Raw genomic sequence first — 18,589 nt, 5'->3', positions numbered from 1 at the left:
CTACCAACGTGAAAATATAGAATATATTGAAGAGTGAATCTGTAGTAAATTAACATCAAATTGGCGATTTTTGTTGTTCTGTAGCCTACTTATTTTTTTCCCCCAAATATGACACACGCTTCTATTTTGAAGGCAAAACGGCAAACTTCTGGCCGTATTCTGGCAATTTCTGGCAGACTTGACGAAGCTGTCAACGGTCCGCAGTGGTGAACCGACTGTAAGAAATTGACATCTTGAAGCTAGTCTTGGGTCAGTTAAAACACATCGCACTATTAAACACAATGGAAAGAAAAGAAAGCTTAGACGAGACAATTTTCCAGGAATCTGTATGCCTAATATTAGTAGGTTTAAAATGAATACACTATTATTCATTCCTTCAACATGATTAATTGTCTATTAGGCCTATTTGCTTTACAAAAACTCTTCAGTGCCAGATATGTGGCATTTCAAGCTGTGTGTTTATTTTATTTATAAAAGAACATTTCAAGACAGTCCACGACAGTACATTTGACCATAATACCTTACTAACGTCGCTAGGTGGCGATAAAACACAGACCAGTTTCCACTAGTTTCCCACGAAGAAAACGCATAGCCGTAAACTTCCGGGTTTCAAATGCTTGACAACGACCCCAAAATAATAAAAAATACTTCCATGCCCGAAGCTTGGAGTGTATCGAATTGTTAAGGGTAAGACAATACATTCGTATGTTTCAAATATTAGAGAGAAATTATAACAACTTCGATATCTTGTCGTACTTTTCTGTGCATATAACGTTAAAGTTTCAACATTAACGTTTGTGGGGCAGCCTACTGTATTTTCCCTTTTCAAAGAGGACGAACATCTTTCTTCTACAATATTGCACGCTGGCAAGCTAACCACCGAGCTAACTGCTAGCTGAATATGTGTTCAAAACTTTCAAAAAGTTATTGAAATGTACAAGTAGTTACAGTAGTTTTATGTTTGTTACGCTGTTTTCAAACGTCCCGCGTTCCCTGGCGCCCTATCCATAGCAACAACGACGGGAAGCCATGAGCAAATTAAAGGGAAATCCAAGAAACTCTGCTGACCACCTGTCACCCAATTTACAAAGCATTGCCTGGAGCTCTAGTTACAGAATTGACTTCTGGGACTGAGGAGAATATGAAATGTAGTACTGCAACGAAAAACCCTTTGCTATAACTAGTCTGTTGCATTCTGTTTCTCCATAATGTAGCTTGCACTTATTCCCAAATTACATCTTCTTCCATAAGTAACAATAGCTACTAATTTATATTTGCAGGGTGCCACCATGTATGACATAATTAGCATAAGGATATAATCTTTTCACTCTTGTTTTCAGCATTACACAGGGATGGAGTCTCCAACAAGAGATGCACTGCCACATAGGTAAGGCCATTCAATTAACACACCTGACATACAGTTTTGTCTGCTATCTGTGAGAGTAACTGCTCAAGTGATGTTGCTTTGGCACTGCTGCACTAGAGAAAACCATATGTGAGAAGCTCTAATGCTTTTAACTGTAATCTCGCTGAATGATACTCAGAATTACTTTGTCGGTCTAATCCCCCACTGCTGCAGGCCTAATTCTTATCTTATCCCATAGAGATTTAGGCTTACTCCTTAAGTGGGTTTAAATGCCTGGCTACTGGATGATTTTCCTCCCATTTAGGTTCCCATAGGTTTCGCTGTAGTCACACACACACACACACACACACACACACACACACACACTGAAATTGGAGGTCCTGTAGTTCGGTGGGTAGAGCATAACACAGGGGCAGGGTTAGGTTGTGTTCATTACCCAAGTGGCAAATGTGTGTGTGCACTCATGGTACTGTACGGTGCTTTGGATAAAAGGGTCCTCCAAATTGCTTATGTTATGAAATTGCTCTCATTCAACACTGAAAGATGGCATGCCATTAAAAGTCATGCCTCTTTATTTCTTCAGATCCAAAAGTCGTACCCCAGGCCAGGAACCTGACTCCCCGCTTCCCCCCATCCAAGAGCGTCTGGCATACCTGCGCCCCTCCAGGGAACTGCTGGAGTTCTACAGACAGAAGATCGCCCAGTTTGACGGAGAACATGAGGACCTGCTGCAGATGCTGGAGAAGTACAGAGGCATCACAGAGGACCAGGTACGACACAGATAGGAGTCTGTGTGTGTGTGTGTGTGTGTGAGAGGGGGAGTGGCGGGTAGCCTGTGTGAGTATGTTTGCCTGTTAATTATCCTTCTGTCTACCCCTCTTATCCTCCCAGCATAAGCTGCAATGGGAGGTACGTCAGCGAGAAGGAGAGATCGCTCAGCTGCAAAGCGCTCTGAGTGACATGCAGGTCTACCTTTTCCAAGAGAGAGAACAGTCGCTGCGACTGTATGCAGAAAACGACAGACTAAAGATCAGGTGGGTGCAAGGTTGATGAAACCGTAAGAACCATACTAGGACCAAATAATATGTTACTGAGACATCTAAGAGAGTGCCAGTAATGCAGTATCCTTTCCTATCATCATCTCTTCACTGTGTACAGAGAGCTGGAGGACAGGAAGAAAATCCAGCACCTCCTCGCTCTGGTGGGTCCGGATGCTGGAGAGATCACGTACTTCCACAGAGATCCTCCACACAAGGTACACGCTTTGTAATTATAGCTTTTTTCTTGAAATAATGTACAGTAAAAGTAAATGCATAGATATTACTGAACATGTTTAGAAGTCACCTGTCATCACTGGAGATGTGTGTGACATTTAATTATACTAAACATCAAATCATAAAAATATCAATTTGCTGCTTGTGCACCGTGCCTTAACAAACTTCACTAACATTTGCTGCATTTTGTGTTGTTACAACTTGAATTAAACTAAACACCACAAAAGGCAGAAAAAGCCAAGTGGTTTGAATAAGCTCTGAAGACAGCCTATTTCTGATCATTATATTTCAGGTCACTATCCCACAGAAGAACCTTGACTCCAGCTTGCATGAAAATCTCAATCTCAGGCCAACACACTTAAGACCTGGGACCAGAAAAGGTTTGGTGAAATTTCTTAGGAGATGTCACATTTATAACATCATTACTTCCACGGTGTTGATTAATTTGAGAAAGATGTGAATATAATTACCGGTCTTTTGTTATGTACTGTAATAACAGACTATTGGTGCACATTATGGATCTCTAATTAATATACGTCTGCCTTGCAAAGGCTGTATTGCCGTGTTTAAAGAAGCCTGTCATAATGAATTATAACAGTAAAGATCTGGTAAAGATGTCCATTTAAATTAACCCCAAGCACAAACTGCAAGGTTTCCAGTGAGATCTTTTAAGTAGGACTACGGTGAGCTCTTTGCATAAATCAGATTAGTGAAAAGTTGAATACTCGCTCCAGAGGGAGCCATATTTCCCTAACTCTAACCCTTTCATATCTTTCTGAGCAGAGAGTAGCAGGAGAACAAAATCAGCAGAAGGGGTAAATGGAGAGAGTGTGGAGCAATACAAGAAGGACAACCAGACTTTGTTACTACAGGTAGGATCCACTGTCTGAACACATATAATAGGATGTAGGTTCTATCATCTCTCGCAAACATGCTTATACGCACACTTACTTTCATACACATCACTACTCTAACAAATACATTTCAATTGACAGTATCTCATACTCTGTGATGTATAACTCTATAATGCTATAATTTGTACTGTTGGACTGTTGGTGGACTGAAACCTATAGTACTGCAGCATATGCAGGCATTTGTTTTCTTTCTCCTGAGCATGTATCATGAGTCTACATTCACAGGGTTTTGAGCATGCCATGCTTTTATTTATTTTTTAATAATCTGTTTATTGTTTTATGGGCAACAATGTCAAGAACATATACACTACAATCAATCGTACCCTTTTTCCACCCCCAACCCACTTCCAGATCCCTCATCCTTCCCTGCGTGATATTACAGGAGATATGAAATCAAGTTGTAGTCATATCAAAGAGAAATCCGTTGCATACGTATGAGTAATGGCATGTTTTTATTTCTTGCTCATTCTTCCAGGTGGAGGCGCTGCAGGCTCAGATGGAGGAACAAACCCGTCTGGCCAAAGAGCAGGTGGAGTCTCTGCTGGAGGACCGAAGGATCCACATGGAGGAGGGACAGGTGCAACACCAGAGAGACCAGGACCGCATCACAGCTCTGAATGACAAGTGGGTCTTTTATTTATAATGTCTCTGACAGATGCTGCAATCGTCATAGTTCACACTTCCATACCGCATTTACGTGGGGAATAATGAATAATGGGGAATAATGCTCTCAATTCCCTCCTGCAGCTTTGGATTTTTTTCCCCTTGAATACAGTGATACTTGTCAGTCTGGATAATAATAAATATGTTAGTCAGTCTGACTTCAGCTTATCTCTCTCTCTCTCGCTCTCTCTCGCTCTCTCTCTCTCTCTCTCTCTCTCTCTCTCTCTCTGTGTGTGTCTCTCTCTCTCTCTCTCTCTCTCTCCCTCTCTCTCTCTTCCACCTCAGACTCCAGCGTACCCAGAACCTGCTATATGAAAGCACCAGGGATTTCTTGCAGCTGAAGTTTGACACCCGGGCGCACGAGAAGAGCTGGATGGTGGAGAAGGACCGGCTGCTGAGGGAGCTAGACTCTTGCCACGACCGTCTGAGGAGGGCCAGGTCTGGTGGCGATGAGCCGGGGCGAGGGTGGCAGCCCAGCAGCACCGCCCTGCTCCTTGCCCGGCCTCAACCGGATGCACAGCAGCCACACAAAGAGGAGCTCAAGGTAGGCTATGATTTGTTTGTGTGTTTGTTTTTTTCTCCTACCAGAGGATCACTGTGTTTATAATGTCTGTTTGTGTTTTTTGTTTACCTTATTCCATCCATTTCGCTAGGCGATGCAGGAGGATCTGAAGCAAGCCCACCGTCTGGCAGAGATGTACAGAGAGCAGTGTATCACTCTGGAGACAGAGCTGTCCCAAATCAGAGAGGAGGGGGATGTGGGCAGGGAGATATTCAAGGTACACCGGTGGGATTGATGCTTTTGTCAGTGAAATCCTTGTTCAAATCTGTGAATGATAAACACTAGACATGAGGGTGGATACAGTTATCTTCCACTTACAAATGGCAACTGATTATTTATGTGTGCAGGAGCGTTCAGACAAGATGGCCAAGCGTCTTCAGTTGATGACTCAGCGTTACGAGGCGCTGGAGAAGAGGAGGGCCATGGAGGTGGAGGGCTTCAAGACGGACCTCAAGCTGCTCCGACAGAAACTCAAAGACGTGGAGAAACAGCTGCTTAAGGTAAAAAGGGTGGAGGCTTTCCCATTCCAGTCTACAGTTTGCTTTGTCGTTGCCAAATTATCCGTAATTTGAAAAAAGTTGACATTGGAGAATATGTAGTTTAAACTGCTTTACCAGAGTTATACATATATTGTGCTCCAGGTGACCCTGAGTGTTGGGCCCAACCAGGACCTTGCTATTCTGCATGAGGTTCGCCAGACCAACACCAGGACAAAGAAGGTTCAGGGTGAGCTGATGGCCCTGAAGGCCAAGATCTATGGACTAGAAAATGAGCTGCGATTCAGCTGAGGAAGGGCCAGGCTGCTCTGTGATGTCTGCCTGTAACGGCAGTATGCATCTGTGTGAGGTTTATCCCAGACATGTATATTTGTTTTTTACTACTGAGGCTTACTCCATGTCTTACCATGAAACTTGGACTGAATGAGATTCACATATTGTACTTTTTTATCAATAAAGATGTGTTTTTCTAGTTATTATGGTGATTATAAAACATCAGTGATTACTTCAATACAGTTACTTAGGAATTCTGAAAAGCTACAAGCAACAATTTTTGAGTTCCACTTCAAATCGAAGTGTTAACAATTTAAAGAATGTGAAAAATCCACCTTAAAAGATAGAAATAGTATTTATATCATCTTGGGAATTTCAGTCTAGATTTGTAAACATGACCATGTCTCTCCCACTAACTATTTGTGGGCCATGTAACAGGACCACCAGTCATAAGTAGAACAAGAAATGATTACAGCAAAGGATGTCCTAAAATAAAGACAAGGTAGGATACTGTATCAGTGCTCGGGCAGGAGTTGTATATCTGAGGTTTCTGACTAGTCCTCAGACAGGGTGGATTATAAAAGCGAGGGAGAGACCATCAGAGAGAACAACAGGCAGAGAACAGAGCAAATAGTCATACACGGGTGGGCAAATGAAACACCAAATGAATACGGACTAACATGAAGTGAAAGAATCGGTCGCAAAAACTTCAAAATGATTTACTGTGCCATGGGAGACAGTCTCGGAAATCATGACAACATGCCAAACATGTACAAACTGCTTTGCCAAAGAGGAACAGTGGTTGCAAATTGAAGAGTGCTGCCAAGCATAAACACCACAAAACTACGGCCTCAAAAATTACAACAGAATTGAATTAACGCCTGTGACAGTCTTAGCAAAACCTGTATGTTGTGTCTGTATGTTCACCGTTTATATCCAAGGCCAACGCATGAAATGTATAACCAAAGCAGCACAAAACCTGGACCCCTGACCAATGGAAACAAGTGAAAACTAGGGAGATGATAAGAGTAGGAGTAGAAAGATGTTACAATTCATTTATTTACGGTCTTGGGTAACACTGTAGCATAGTGAACACCAATGTACTGATAATCTCATGCAATATTTGCATTTGAAATGTAATGTTTATTGTAAATAAGTTTAATAAAACGTGTGGATGTGTTGTTATAAAGTGTGCTTTAGGAGTTGAGTGGGTCGATCTTAATTACAAATAAAAGTATTTTAATAACTGCATTTTAGATGAGATGCAATGAAATTTTCTCAAGTTTGAATAGTGTGTGAGGAGGTTTATCTCATTAAGCATTAGAGAAGTAGGCCTTGTATTTTGTGTTGTATTATTTTCTAAGGCCAAGTGACGCTTTACTACCCTAAATGTTGCAATCCATGGGGATATGCTTCACAGATAGTATTAAATTATTTGAATGTGACAGGGAAATTTGATAAGGTCATAACATTTTCACAGGATAATATGTTGCCTCTATCATCAAATAAGTTAAAATGATTTTCTTTCTGGTTTTGATTTTTTTTCCAAACCACTGGGAGAATTATTGATTTGTTATTTTATTGTAATATCCATGTTATTCCAAAGAAGAGCCTTATGTGGGGAAAGGTTATGAACATAGCAAAGCTCATATGCTAATAGAACTTGTTTGTCGAATTTAAATAACTTCATAAGTAATCTGTTTGACAGATAATTGCAAGTTAATAACTTTTCAAATATTTTACATGAATAAAGTGCCACATGGCTGTGCTGCACTGCTACTCATTCCGTGAAGAGGTGACGTGGGTGTTCTACCCGGACGTTTTGGTTTCTGCTCTCACGGCTTTGCGCATGCCCGTTCATTGACAACAGAGATCGCAATCGGCTAGTCTGTGTACTGAATAATGACAACTATCTAAACTAACTGATCAGGTCAGCACAACAGAATGAAGAGATAGCGCACAGTTTCGTATTGACTCTCTCTGTCGGAGATACCATGATCCAGCTCTTCAACTGGCAGACCAGCAGCGGAGTCAGTTAACGTTAGCTCGGCTAAAGCTAGCTCAGCTCTGTCTTTCATTGTTTCGTTTCACGGTAACTTACTGGAGAAATGCAGAGAATCAGGTGTTTGAAAAGTGGCTGGCGACTGCTGAAGTCAAGCTGTGAGGGAGCAGCACAACAAATAAACACCTCGCCTTCGTCCTCACGGAATTACAGCTATGTAAGTATTCAAACCTTAAATTAAGATTATGATGAATGAAGAAAATCACAGCAATTCATGTCCTTATCTGAGTTGCAGTGGATGTATTTTCATTGTCACCTTTGCCTTTATTAATCGCTATTGCACTTTATTTACAAAGACTTTGCCCTATAAATACCACTCTGAAAGAGGAAAGAGACTCTTGACAGACCATAATGAACCTAATCACAGCACTCACAATGTTGGTTTCTATGTGGTTTGCATTATGTTCTTTCTCTGTGTACTACACCTTTAAAACCGCAGTCATTACTATATAATTGCAATAGTTTACTCCTCAGTGAGTTATCTGTTCCCCCTCCAATAAAATGCTCTGGTAGTATCACAGCAAGTTAATAATCCATCTTATTGTTTCATACCGCACATTTCACCTTGTTGACCCGTCTCCCTCCTCAGGCCCACAGCTCCTTCGGGCTCCTCTTTGACATCGATGGGGTGCTGATGCGGGCAGGACCCCCATCCCTGCAGCCAAGCAGTGCTTCAGGAACCTGGTGGACCGTAAGGGGAGATACAAGGTGCCCGTGGTGTTCGTGACCAATGCCGGGAACTGCATGAGGCAGACCAAAGCTGAGCAGCTGTCACATCTGCTGGAGGTGGAAGTAAGTTAAACATGTAACAATTTTCAAAGCACTATGTATTTTTTCAAATTGCCTGATCCAATGTTTTGTTTGACTTATTTCTTTGCTCTGTATCCCCTTTTCCTCAGGTGTCTCCAGACCAGGTGATGCTGTCCCACAGTCCTTTGCGTATGTTCAACCAGTTCCACAACATGTGTGTGCTGGTGTCAGGACAGGGTCCTATACAGGAGGTGGCTCACAAGTATCCTGCCTTAAACTGGTGACTGGCATGGTGTTGACAACTCTGGATGATGACCCCAAGCATTTATATTCTGTTTTTCTGTGTATTTTTATGTTCCATTTTTTGTATAAATATATCATCTTTGTTAGCCCACTCTCAGCAAGGATTTAAAGTAATTCATACTTCAGGAAACTGACAGGCCAAATTCCTTACACAGTTTCAAGATTGCCAGCAGGTGATACCCCACTTTTCCCACCGCTCTGATGGGTGTGTTTGTGACAAGATAAGATTTCCTCTGTGCATGTTGCTGGCTCTTATCTCCTATTCACCTGTGTTTGACTTTAACCTGCTAAACTTCAGTCTGGGCTTTCAGAAAGTGGTCACTATAGATATGCTGAGAGAAGCGTATCCTCTTCTTGATGTCGTGGATCACAACAGAAGGCCCAAAGACAGTGTAAGTATTGCTATTGAAGCCACTATATGTTTATGTATGGATGAAGAGCGCTGTGAAACAACTTAAAAACTGTTTGATATCTCACAGGTTACGACAACCAAAGGCTTACCTCCAATAGAAGGTATGTTTACACACACAGCAGATAGCTTAGCAGTGACCAGAGCAATAATGGATATTGTTATGTGCTTGACAGTTATCAGACACCTGTGTGACAGTCTTATACACTGTTTTTCTCTTTCACCTGTGTTGTCCTGCAGCTGTCATCCTATTTGGTGAGCCAATCAGATGGGAGACCAACCTCCAGCTTATCATTGATGTCCTCCTAACCAGTGGGAAGGCAGGAAACGCTGTGACTTCGCTGCAGTACCCTCACATCCCAGTCCTGGCCTGTAACATGGACCTGCTCTGGATGGCTGAGGCAAAGAATCCAAGGTACAGTGCCAAAAACATTCACACTTAAATATACGTTCTCCTTGTGTTGATCACTTTTATCTTTGAGATTATTCAATCACTTCATCCTATACATTCATTCATTCATACATCTATCATAAATGTAATAGGTAGGACCACAGAACACTGAAAAATCATTTAAACTTACGAAGTGTTCCTCAAATGTCGTTATGCTAAATGTCTCTGTCTCATAGGTTTGGTCATGGTATGTTCCTGGTGTGTTTGGAGAGTCTGTACAAGAAGATCACAGGCTGTGAGCTGAAGTACGAGGCTCTGATTGGAAAGCCCAGTGTGGTGACTTATAACTACGCTGAGCTGCTGATCAGACAGCAGGCTGAGAGCCTGGGCTGGACCAAGCCTGTGAAGAGGCTGTACGCTATCGGGTGAGTGACTGACTGACCTGGTGCATCCTGTCTAAGATCAGTCTCTGGACAAATCCCTTGGGTTAGACGAATCTTGAATTCAGTCCAACATTTGACACATATGAATCATCTCTCTTCACACTCTTTTGTGGGACGTGTTTGCTAACTTTGATTTCAAGTTAAACCTGTTCTTACAACACTCCATCTCTCTTTCTAGCGATAACCCCATGGCTGACATATACGGCGCCAACCTCTACAATCGCTACCTCCAGGCCTCTCGGCGTGCCAGGGCCCAGCTGCAGGCCAAGGGAGGCGGAGGAGGCGGCGAGTACCAGGGCGAGACTGTCGAGGAGCCCCCTAAGCTGACGTCGACGGAGCTGGGCGGGGTGTCGGGTGTGTACAAGCTGGACGAGCGCCTCCCTGAGCACTGCAGCTCCATCCTGGTGTGCACCGGCGTGTACAGCAGGGAGCAGCAGGAGTTGCCCCCGGACCCCCGGCACACGGTCACCGAGCAACGCATCTTCCACGGCCACAGGGACTTCCGCTTCGACCCCAGCCTCACGCAGCCGTCCTTCGTGGTGCAGGACGTGAGGGAGGCGGTGGAGCAGGTGTTCCAGCAGGAGGGCTGTCCGCTGGAGTAGGACGACGCCCGGGCTGGCCTCCGTCTCCGTCTCCATATCCGTCCCTTCGCCCCTTCATGCCAACTGAGAGAACAATAATGCCCCGTAACTGGTGGCAGCTGCAGCTTATAGTTCTGTAAGGATTGCTGAGATATTTTATGCATCTTATGCCCCTGATTGTCACAGGGAAGATGGAGCTGTTATTGTGGCTACGCCTTCTAGATTTGCATAAAGTGCCATGGAATCAGCTGCAAAAAAGCAACAATATGCAATTTTAACATTGAAATGGGAAGATAACAAAGACATTTATGATATCTGATTCATGCATGGCTAGTGTGTCATAGGCTGCTACATTATATTCAGTATTTTTCACAACCAATAGACATCACTGTCTATGATGGACCTGCCTACCTACTTGAGTTCACCAAGTGGGACCCTATCCTTTCTGACCCTTGTACATCCTACTACATTTTGCGTTCTTTCTTTTAAAAGACACAACAAAGAATAATAACTCAAGTCTAGGGGTTGCATGTATTTTTACCACAAGGTCACTCAAACTTTTATAATGTATCTGTACATTTATGTATACGGGTGGAGGCATAGGTTAAACATAGTTACACTTTAAGCTAATTCACATTGATCCAGAAGAAGCTGCAGAATTTCTGCCGACAAAGAGACATGTTGACAACAAGACACACAGTCCAGCTGAAGTTGGACGTAATTGTTTTTGCACAATAGTCTGGCTAACTAGGTCATCTTTCCCTCCTTGTTCTGCTGTTTGTTTTTAGCTGCCATGTTTCTACTTGATTCATTTTAAGCCAGAGGGAATGCGTTACCACGAATGCTGGAGAGATAAACAAAGTGGCCGGGCTTCAGTTCATTACCTCAGCAGTTTTGATTTTAGCTTTGTTGAAAAGTTTTTAAATTATAAAAAAAACCATCAGTAGTGAAATTATGTTCTGTGGTATTCTCCCTAAATGATGCAAGGTTTCACAAATTCGACAGAAGCAAAATGTATACATTTGTGTTAGAAGATGTTGGAGAAAATATTTAATTATAATGATGGCACGGGATAAAACTTCATATGCTGTTGGTATCTTCTATTCAAATCCAGGAATGTCTTTAATTGACAGGTGTAACAGTGCAAGATTTGCAGATGTCAGGTTTAAAACTGTGGAGCCATGGTAATGTACTGTACAAGCCATATGAACGAACAATTAAAAGGATGAAAGACAAGACAATGTTTTGCGTGTCAGTTGAACACATATATACTGTATATCGTAGTACAGCCTTATTACAGAGTCCTACAGTAGACCGGGGGTGAGTTTTGTGACGCTAAAGTCATTTTCTTATCACATGTTGAGCTGCAAACATTAGTTATCTTTGGAAGAATGGATATTACAAAAATGTTTGATAAACATTTTCAACCTGTGTTACACATTTTAAACCTGTGTTACACTGATTCTATTAGATTTAGATAATATAATTAGGAAAATTCACACAGTGATAGTCTCAAATATCTGAAAATATCTACAAAACGTCTAGCCTCACACATTGCCACATATTTAGATTTCCTCTTTAACTTAGCCCAACTCCATAACCCTCCTTCCCCCGTGGTGAAACTCCTCACACACACACACACACACACATTTGGACAGTGAGTGTGCAGGCTGCCACCGTGTTTCGGGAAGGAGTCTTCCAACCTATCGGCCTCTAAGCAACATAATCGCGGCTTCAGTTCCCTCAGCACCCACACTTTTTATCTGAGGAGACAGTGCCGTGGATGGGGTGGGAGTTGTTGCCCAGCATGAATTGAGGCAGCTCCTGGGTGTCCTCCTCTGTGACAGTCATGCCGTTCCGTGCCAAAAGCTCCCGGGCCATGAGGGCGAAGGCAGCCTCCACGTTCTGGGCCTCCTTGGCTGAGGTCTCCAGAGCGGCCAGCACGCCTTTGTTTTCTGCCAGTGTGCATGCATCCTCAAACAGCACCTGCCTCTGAGTGTGCAGGTCCGACTTGTTACCTGGAAGTGAAAAACAGAATGGGAAGTGTTGAAAACAGAAATGGAGCAGATATCTTGGGTCACCTGTCAATCAATTAGAGAATGTTCTTTAGAGAAAATGCTGGTTTGCTCGCCCACATAAATGTGCCGTACCAAATCTAAACCCTAGGAATAAGGTATTGGGTGTATTGACTTGAACGTAGGACAACATAACGTCACTCTACCCACCAATGAGTATCAGCACTACGCTGGCAGCTCCATACTGCTCCACCTCTTGGATCCAGTGGGGCACAGAGTCAAATGTGGTGCGTCGTGTGATGTCATATGCTACCATCGCCCCGTGGGCGCTGCGGTAGTAACTCTGGGTTATGGTGCGGAAACGCTCCTGCCCCGCTGTGTCCCACACCTGCATCTGCAATCACATGCAGAAGAGAAGTCAGACATGAGAGGACAAAAAGCCAAAATCCAACATGGTGCAAATGGTTGGAGAGTGTATGTTTAACCTTGGTGGAGTTTAAATGGGTGGTTAATAAATATCCTCAAAATGTACTTTTTCAATTACTCACAGTTATCTGTCTTGTAAGCCCAGAAAACACATACCCTATTAGCATAACAAGACACCCATGCAGTTGATAAATCAACACACGCCCAGAAAACACACAAGTGATATCATTTGAAAGTAGCAGTCAGCCAGCCACTCCTCTTTCTCAGAGCGAAAAAACACTGAAGATAACTGAAGTCAGATAAGAGGATTATATTTGCGTTAAGACGAGAGTAAGAACACAAAGTCTCCTCGTATTTCACATCTTCATATGGACCTGTTAAGATAAGATTCATTTTTAATGATCCCCCAGGCGATTTTAATTGAGCAAGTATTCCCAGCTGTGATCTAGAAGAATATGCCTGATGCAATGATGCAATGAACTGAGGGAAATCAAAAAATAGCAGTGTCGATGAAAAGAACAAGAGTCTGGTCACCTACCTTCACCTTCTTGCCATCAATTTCCAGGGTCCGAACAGTGAAGTCCACCCCGATGGTGTTTTGCTGCTTCTCCACAAATATGCCAGACTTGAAGCTCTGGACCACGCAGGTCTTCCCCACGTCCGAGTCCCCAACCAGGATGATTTTAAAGAGAAAGTCGAAGGAGTCCTCATGCTCCGGCCCTGCGGACTGCATGGTGAAGGGAGGAATACACAAGGAGACACTGAGACTAAAACACCAGGTCCAGGCCCTCTGTGCCCTGGAGCAACAGAACTGGTTCTTTCCAAGTTGTGTCAATAACAACTTTGACTGTTTACAGAAACAGCAGTCAGATCCCTTTCAGAAAAAGGGTGAATCTGTTGCTGCAAAACAATTCATATGGCTCCAGCTGAGCGTGTGTGCTCCTTAAAGATGTTCCAGTCAGAGATGAGCAATATACTCAGAATGTATATGCGGTTATTACATGAGAATCAATAGAGTAGCTACACCAGATGTGATCCATGTAAGTCATGCTGAATAATGCATGTCCGTAATGTTAAATCCACTAATTATTCCAAGAGCTTGTTTCTTCTTCTGTGAGTTTTACTCCCATTACCGGTGTGCAGGCATTCCCCAGCCATCACCACAGATCTCCCTTCAAAGTTCACTCAATTATCCCACAGAAGAAGATTCAGCCACACTCCGATTTCACTGGACACCATCAAAAGCAACATTCAAAAGCCCCATTTCTTCATCCCGCACCTGTTTCCACGTTCACATTACACTTATCAGCCACATTCTTTAGGCAGAGTCCTTTACCACTTAACAAGTGCAGTCTGTACTTATGCCCTTTACACTGTCACTCTATCTGTCCTCTACTCCTTTTCCCAACCTCTCCGCCCACCTACTTTCATTCTGGGACAATGAAGACACGCCCCCTACCTGTCCTGGTAGGTGTGATTTCCAACTGCCAGCCCACCTGCACCACTGCATCTTGGGATGTGAAATTTCTATTCAGGCTCTGGCAAAAGAAAACAATTCCTGGAAGAGGCAGGGGAAAAAACACACTAGGAAGATCATTCATTACCTGCTGGCTCCGTCTACCTGTTTTCTCTCTTGTAGGTGAGGATTGGATGAGTGTAAACAAGATGAAAACTGATTTGCTTTATGGTTAGCTGGGTAAAGACTTAGATCATATTGTCTCAAATCAACACAAGAACACAGAAATTCAAAGTACTGGGGGTCGACTGGACAGAGCCTCGGTCTTTCTGAAGACAGGTTTCCTTTTGCTTACAAGGCTCGGTGTGCAAATATCCTTGGGTAAACAGCTTAAACCACTCCTTGCACGGTTAAACTGCTCATGACAGAATGTAAACACTTGACTCCTTTGTCTTAACAGCTGTCCTTTGGACCCCCGGGTGATGTTAAAAATGTCCTAGGTAATCACACAGTCTTAGGCCGATGCCCCCCATTATCAGCCCTCTGGCTGACCGCTGTCAACTAACACATTCCACAGCAGTCAATAACGCAAGATAGGGGCTAAGTATAGGAGAACAAAAAACAAAAGGCAAAAAACACAATGGGTGTAGTTAATTAAAGATGGGTTAATCTAATATACAGTGTAATTTAAATGGTTTTACCTCAGGCTTCATACATTGACATCACAGTGAGATGTTAACGTGGAATGATGAGAATACAGCACCGAGTGTCAGAGAGACCCCCTCCTCCCCTCTCTCTCTCTCTCCACCCACACACTCGTTTCTGTCGTCATCTCAGCCCACAGAAGAACAAGGCACAGCTGGACACAGAACAATGTGTGAGTGTGAGGGGCACTTCACCAGGCCTGGCCTATCTCTGGCCTTGACCAACCACCACCTTCCGGTGGGTGGGTGGGTGTGTGTGTGTGTGTGTGTGTGAGTGTGCATTCAGTGCCTTTAAATGCTGTGAAATGTGGTTTTGTTGATCACTTATTGGTGTTACAAATAAGATAAGAGCAAAGAAAGAGAAAACAAAACTGTTTGGACTGCAGCCCATTTATCCTCATGACAAATTGATTCAATTTACAGGATAAAAATTAACATATCACTATGCCAAACTTATTAACATATCGCTATGCCAAAATGTAGGCTAAAGGTTATAATGATATGGAAGAACAAATTCTAAATATTTTTGTCAAAATCATGCAAAAATTCTAAACCCCTAACATGTACATATCCTTATATACAAACACAAATTTGAAGTAGTACATTACTAAATCACTGCAGTGAACACAGTCACCAAATACAATAAAGAAAATCTAGACATGGCAGCATGTCCTTGTCCTTGACTGTTAGCAGGATTACGGAAAAACTACTGACCCGATTTTCATGAAACTTCATGGAAGGGTGTAGCATGGGCCAAGGAAGAACCCATTAAATTTTGGAGCGGATCCGGATCCGACTCATGAACAAGCAATAATAGCACGAACCTTGGCGGAGGCCTGCGCTCTCCGAGTGCCCTGCTAGTTATAATAGAAATGCCTCTGTGATCCGGCAGAGTCTAAATTCATGAGAAGCGTTGATGAAGTGAGTCTTGATGGAGCCTCACCTTGGTGCCATAACTAAAGTGTCACAGTCAAAGAGCTCTGCCTGCTGTGCATCATCTCCTCTGCTGCAACTGCACTGCACTTAAAGCAGTGTTTCTTAGTCTAAAAGCGACGCTGGGGCTTTGTTGGCATTTCGTCTGTTTCTGCGGTTTCCTGCGAGAAGTGTTCTTCTGTGGTGTTTCCGCAGGAGGGACGTGGATCGGCTTCCATGGGATGGGGTTGCAAAAGCTGGGTGATGGGTAGGCTTTGTCGTAGGGACCTGGAGGAAGATAATCCAATATATTTCACATATACAAATAATATCAGCAAGGCCAGTGACACCGATATGCTACAATCACATTTAACGCAGCTTGAGAAAAGGTTTTTTACTCTGCCATCATTCCTAGTATAATATATCATTAAGCGTCATACATAGATGTTATCATTTGTATGGTGTCTGTTTCTCCAAAAAACCTATTTCATGTATGCATGGTGAAAACATTTCCAAAAGATTGATGATGCATAGTTACTAATTCCCAGAATATCAAACTGATCTTACTTCTTGGGTAGCAAAGTGACTTGGGACTGTCCCTGCTTTTTTCATTGGCATGTGTCAGCCATTCCTTAAACTTCTCCTCTGCCCTCTTTCGGCGCTCCTTCTCCTGCTCCTCTCTCCGGACAGCCGCCTCCTGTCACAACAACAGAATGTTAGGAGCTCAGACTGGCGGCTCATTACCGTCAATAACATATCAACATGGCATAAAGATTCAGAATCATTCAATAAAAACTGTAATAATTGTCCAAAAATAACCACGTTACTTTCTCCTTCCGTTCCTTCTCCATTTTTTCTTGGTTCTTCTTCCGCATCCATTCTTTGTACTTCTCCTGTGCTTTCTGTTCAGTCTCCCTCTGTTTCACTTGCTGCCTCTGTATCTCCTGCTGTTCTTTGCTCTGCTTTACCAGTTGCTGTTGCTTCTCCTGCAGTTTGGAAAGAAAACGACATAAAACATTTTATAGAAATGGCAACAATGGAGATCTACCAGTAGTATTACTGTATACATGCGCATTATGTTAAGATGCTTATGAAATTACTGAATCTGCTACAATGCCTTCTGTGATTTCATTAAGTAAGAAGAAGCAGTTTTCCACCTGTTCTCTCTTCATCTTTAGCCAGTCTTGGATCTTCTCCTCCATGACGATCTTCTTCTGTTCCTGCGCTCTCTCTTGCTGTTCTTTTTTCTCCTTCAGCAGGCGCTCCTAATTCACAAGATATAAAATGTTCTAGTCAAAGATTCAGACTGGATTCAGTCAGGAAGAATGATGAGGATGGTTTGACAGAGAATGAGTTGATTTTAAAAGCATGGAGAAAAAAAATGAAACAAATGTTGGCCCCATAGCTACATATAAACACAAAGGAAAGGACTGTTTGTTGTGGTGAAATAGTGCCAGAAAATATGGGATTTACCTCCTCTGCTTTCTTTTCCAATTTGAGGCGGTCGTCTTTGGCTTTGTTCACCAGCCACATTTCCCATGCGCTGAGCGTAGGTGAGGCTGCCGGCTCCTCAGCTGCTGGCACCAGCTGTGTTTTGGGCAGCTCACATCTGAAACACAATCACATGAAAAATTATAGATGTTATGCAAATACCTCCTTTTTCAATTCACAGTTTATTACTAGGCCTACATTTACATTCAACTTGTTTGAATCAAAATTGACAAGAACTATTGCAATGCCCCCTGACTCTGGAAAGTAAGTTATCAGTGGGTTCTAAAATTAAACAGTCACTTTTGCAACAACCCAAACTCTAAACCACCGAGCCTTGATCTTCCCACTATTAGACCAATAACCTGCACAATACCTGACAGGTGAAATGCTGAGTCTGGCCTCATCACTCTGAATGGGTGAGGTTTCTGACCGGGGCAGCTGCTGAGCTGCAGCATCCAGGTCTTCATCACTATCAAAACTGTCATGGTAGATGGGAGAGAGGAGGGAAAATGTGTCGTCTTCGTCGTCGGATAAGACGCATTCATCGTCCACACTCCTGGATCTGTGCAGGTCTTTCCCGCTGCTGTACTTCAGGGGGGTCGAGCTGAAACCCTTGGACGCGGAAGCAGGAGAGCTTGGCATCTTCCTTGCAGACATGACTACTTTGCTGCAAAACACACAAAGTCGAAATAAGTGAAACTTTTGTACGCGTTATGTGTTTTTAAGTTGTACAAGTGAGTAAGTCATGTTATAGCTAACTAGCTAATGTTGAATCTCCGTGGAAACAATGTCAGCAGTTGCAACCTACGTTACATAGTCCTTGTTTTCCATGTTAGCTAGGAGGCTAACTAACATTAGCAGAGAAAAGCTTATCCACCGTGTTTATGTTGGCAAACGTTGAACGCTAACTGTCGAGTCCACAATGTATGTGCGCAATGTCTAACTTTGACAAGAACTATCAACATTTAGTTAACTAAGTGTTGTTTGAAGAAAAGTATTTATTACCCGTGTGTTCTCCTCTTCGTTCCCAACGCTGGAAGTGATTGCAAACAACTTTTTTCCCATGATACACCACGCCCCCACGCTTAAAGCAACGC

General features: G+C 43.0%; 4 protein-coding genes across 4 annotated transcripts; 2 read left to right on the top strand and 2 right to left on the bottom strand.

The window, feature by feature from the left end:
* The first annotated feature begins 604 nt into the window (after positions 1 to 604).
* ccdc77 (coiled-coil domain containing 77) lies at positions 605 to 5,692 on the top strand. The gene is made up of 12 exons (XM_071531053.1): positions 605 to 687; positions 1,341 to 1,387; positions 1,950 to 2,136; positions 2,258 to 2,400; positions 2,525 to 2,621; positions 2,933 to 3,020; positions 3,424 to 3,512; positions 4,030 to 4,178; positions 4,503 to 4,761; positions 4,871 to 4,996; positions 5,127 to 5,279; positions 5,421 to 5,692. Exons 2-12 carry the CDS (start codon positions 1,353 to 1,355, stop codon positions 5,565 to 5,567), a joined length of 1,473 nt encoding a protein of 490 aa, XP_071387154.1. The 5' UTR covers positions 605 to 687; positions 1,341 to 1,352; the 3' UTR covers positions 5,568 to 5,692.
* Positions 5,693 to 7,416: 1,724 nt separating this feature from the next.
* On the top strand, positions 7,417 to 10,541 carry LOC139654034 (haloacid dehalogenase-like hydrolase domain-containing 5). The gene is given in 9 exon segments (XM_071531054.1): positions 7,417 to 7,768; positions 8,201 to 8,246; positions 8,249 to 8,403; positions 8,511 to 8,623; positions 8,963 to 9,056; positions 9,144 to 9,177; positions 9,314 to 9,488; positions 9,701 to 9,889; positions 10,086 to 10,541. Coding segments are annotated over 9 exon segments (1,341 nt in total). The 5' UTR covers positions 7,417 to 7,657; the 3' UTR covers positions 10,510 to 10,541.
* Positions 10,542 to 12,220: 1,679 nt separating this feature from the next.
* Positions 12,221 to 14,439, bottom strand: rab19 (RAB19, member RAS oncogene family). The gene is made up of 4 exons (XM_071531055.1): positions 14,389 to 14,439; positions 13,468 to 13,656; positions 12,714 to 12,897; positions 12,221 to 12,506 (listed from the first exon to the last, which is right to left on the bottom strand). Exons 1-4 carry the CDS (start codon positions 14,437 to 14,439, stop codon positions 12,232 to 12,234), a joined length of 699 nt encoding a protein of 232 aa, XP_071387156.1. The 3' UTR covers positions 12,221 to 12,231.
* Positions 14,440 to 15,637: 1,198 nt separating this feature from the next.
* On the bottom strand, positions 15,638 to 18,561 carry ccdc34 (coiled-coil domain containing 34). The gene is made up of 7 exons (XM_071531070.1): positions 18,498 to 18,561; positions 17,866 to 18,159; positions 17,475 to 17,610; positions 17,159 to 17,266; positions 16,829 to 16,987; positions 16,569 to 16,698; positions 15,638 to 16,289 (listed from the first exon to the last, which is right to left on the bottom strand). Exons 2-7 carry the CDS (start codon positions 18,147 to 18,149, stop codon positions 16,084 to 16,086), a joined length of 1,023 nt encoding a protein of 340 aa, XP_071387171.1. The 5' UTR covers positions 18,150 to 18,159; positions 18,498 to 18,561; the 3' UTR covers positions 15,638 to 16,083.
* Positions 18,562 to 18,589: the final 28 nt, after the last annotated feature.

The sequence above is a fragment of the Centroberyx affinis genome, unplaced genomic scaffold (genome assembly GCF_046629955.1).
Source record: "Centroberyx affinis isolate AG114_WGS23_722 - 3 ecotype Tasmania unplaced genomic scaffold, CSIRO-AGI_Caff_v1 ptg002027l_1, whole genome shotgun sequence".
NCBI classification, from domain to species: domain Eukaryota; kingdom Metazoa; phylum Chordata; class Actinopteri; order Beryciformes; family Berycidae; genus Centroberyx; species Centroberyx affinis.
This window is presented reverse-complemented; position numbering and strand designations above follow the sequence as displayed.

Coding starts and splice junctions, on each gene's coding strand:
- ccdc77 (XM_071531053.1), top strand. CDS start 1,353: ATGGAGTCTCCAACAAGAGATGCACTGCCACATAG. Junction 4,179..4,502: donor ATCACAGCTCTGAATGACAA/GTGGGTCTTTTA, acceptor CTTCCACCTCAG/ACTCCAGCGTACCCAGAACC. Junction 4,762..4,870: donor CACACAAAGAGGAGCTCAAG/GTAGGCTATGAT, acceptor CCATTTCGCTAG/GCGATGCAGGAGGATCTGAA.
- rab19 (XM_071531055.1), bottom strand. CDS start 14,439: ATGCAGTGGTGCAGGTGGGCTGGCAGTTGGAAATCACACCTACCAGGA. Junction 13,657..14,388: donor AATCACACCTACCAGGACAG/GTAGGGGGCGTG, acceptor TTCACCATGCAG/TCCGCAGGGCCGGAGCATGA. Junction 12,507..12,713: donor CGTAGTGCTGATACTCATTG/GTGGGTAGAGTG, acceptor TTTCACTTCCAG/GTAACAAGTCGGACCTGCAC.
- ccdc34 (XM_071531070.1), bottom strand. CDS start 18,149: ATGTCTGCAAGGAAGATGCCAAGCTCTCCTGCTTCCGCGTCCAAGGGT. Junction 17,267..17,474: donor TGGAAAAGAAAGCAGAGGAG/GTAAATCCCATA, acceptor CTTGTGAATTAG/GAGCGCCTGCTGAAGGAGAA. Junction 16,988..17,158: donor TAAAGATGAAGAGAGAACAG/GTGGAAAACTGC, acceptor TCCAAACTGCAG/GAGAAGCAACAGCAACTGGT.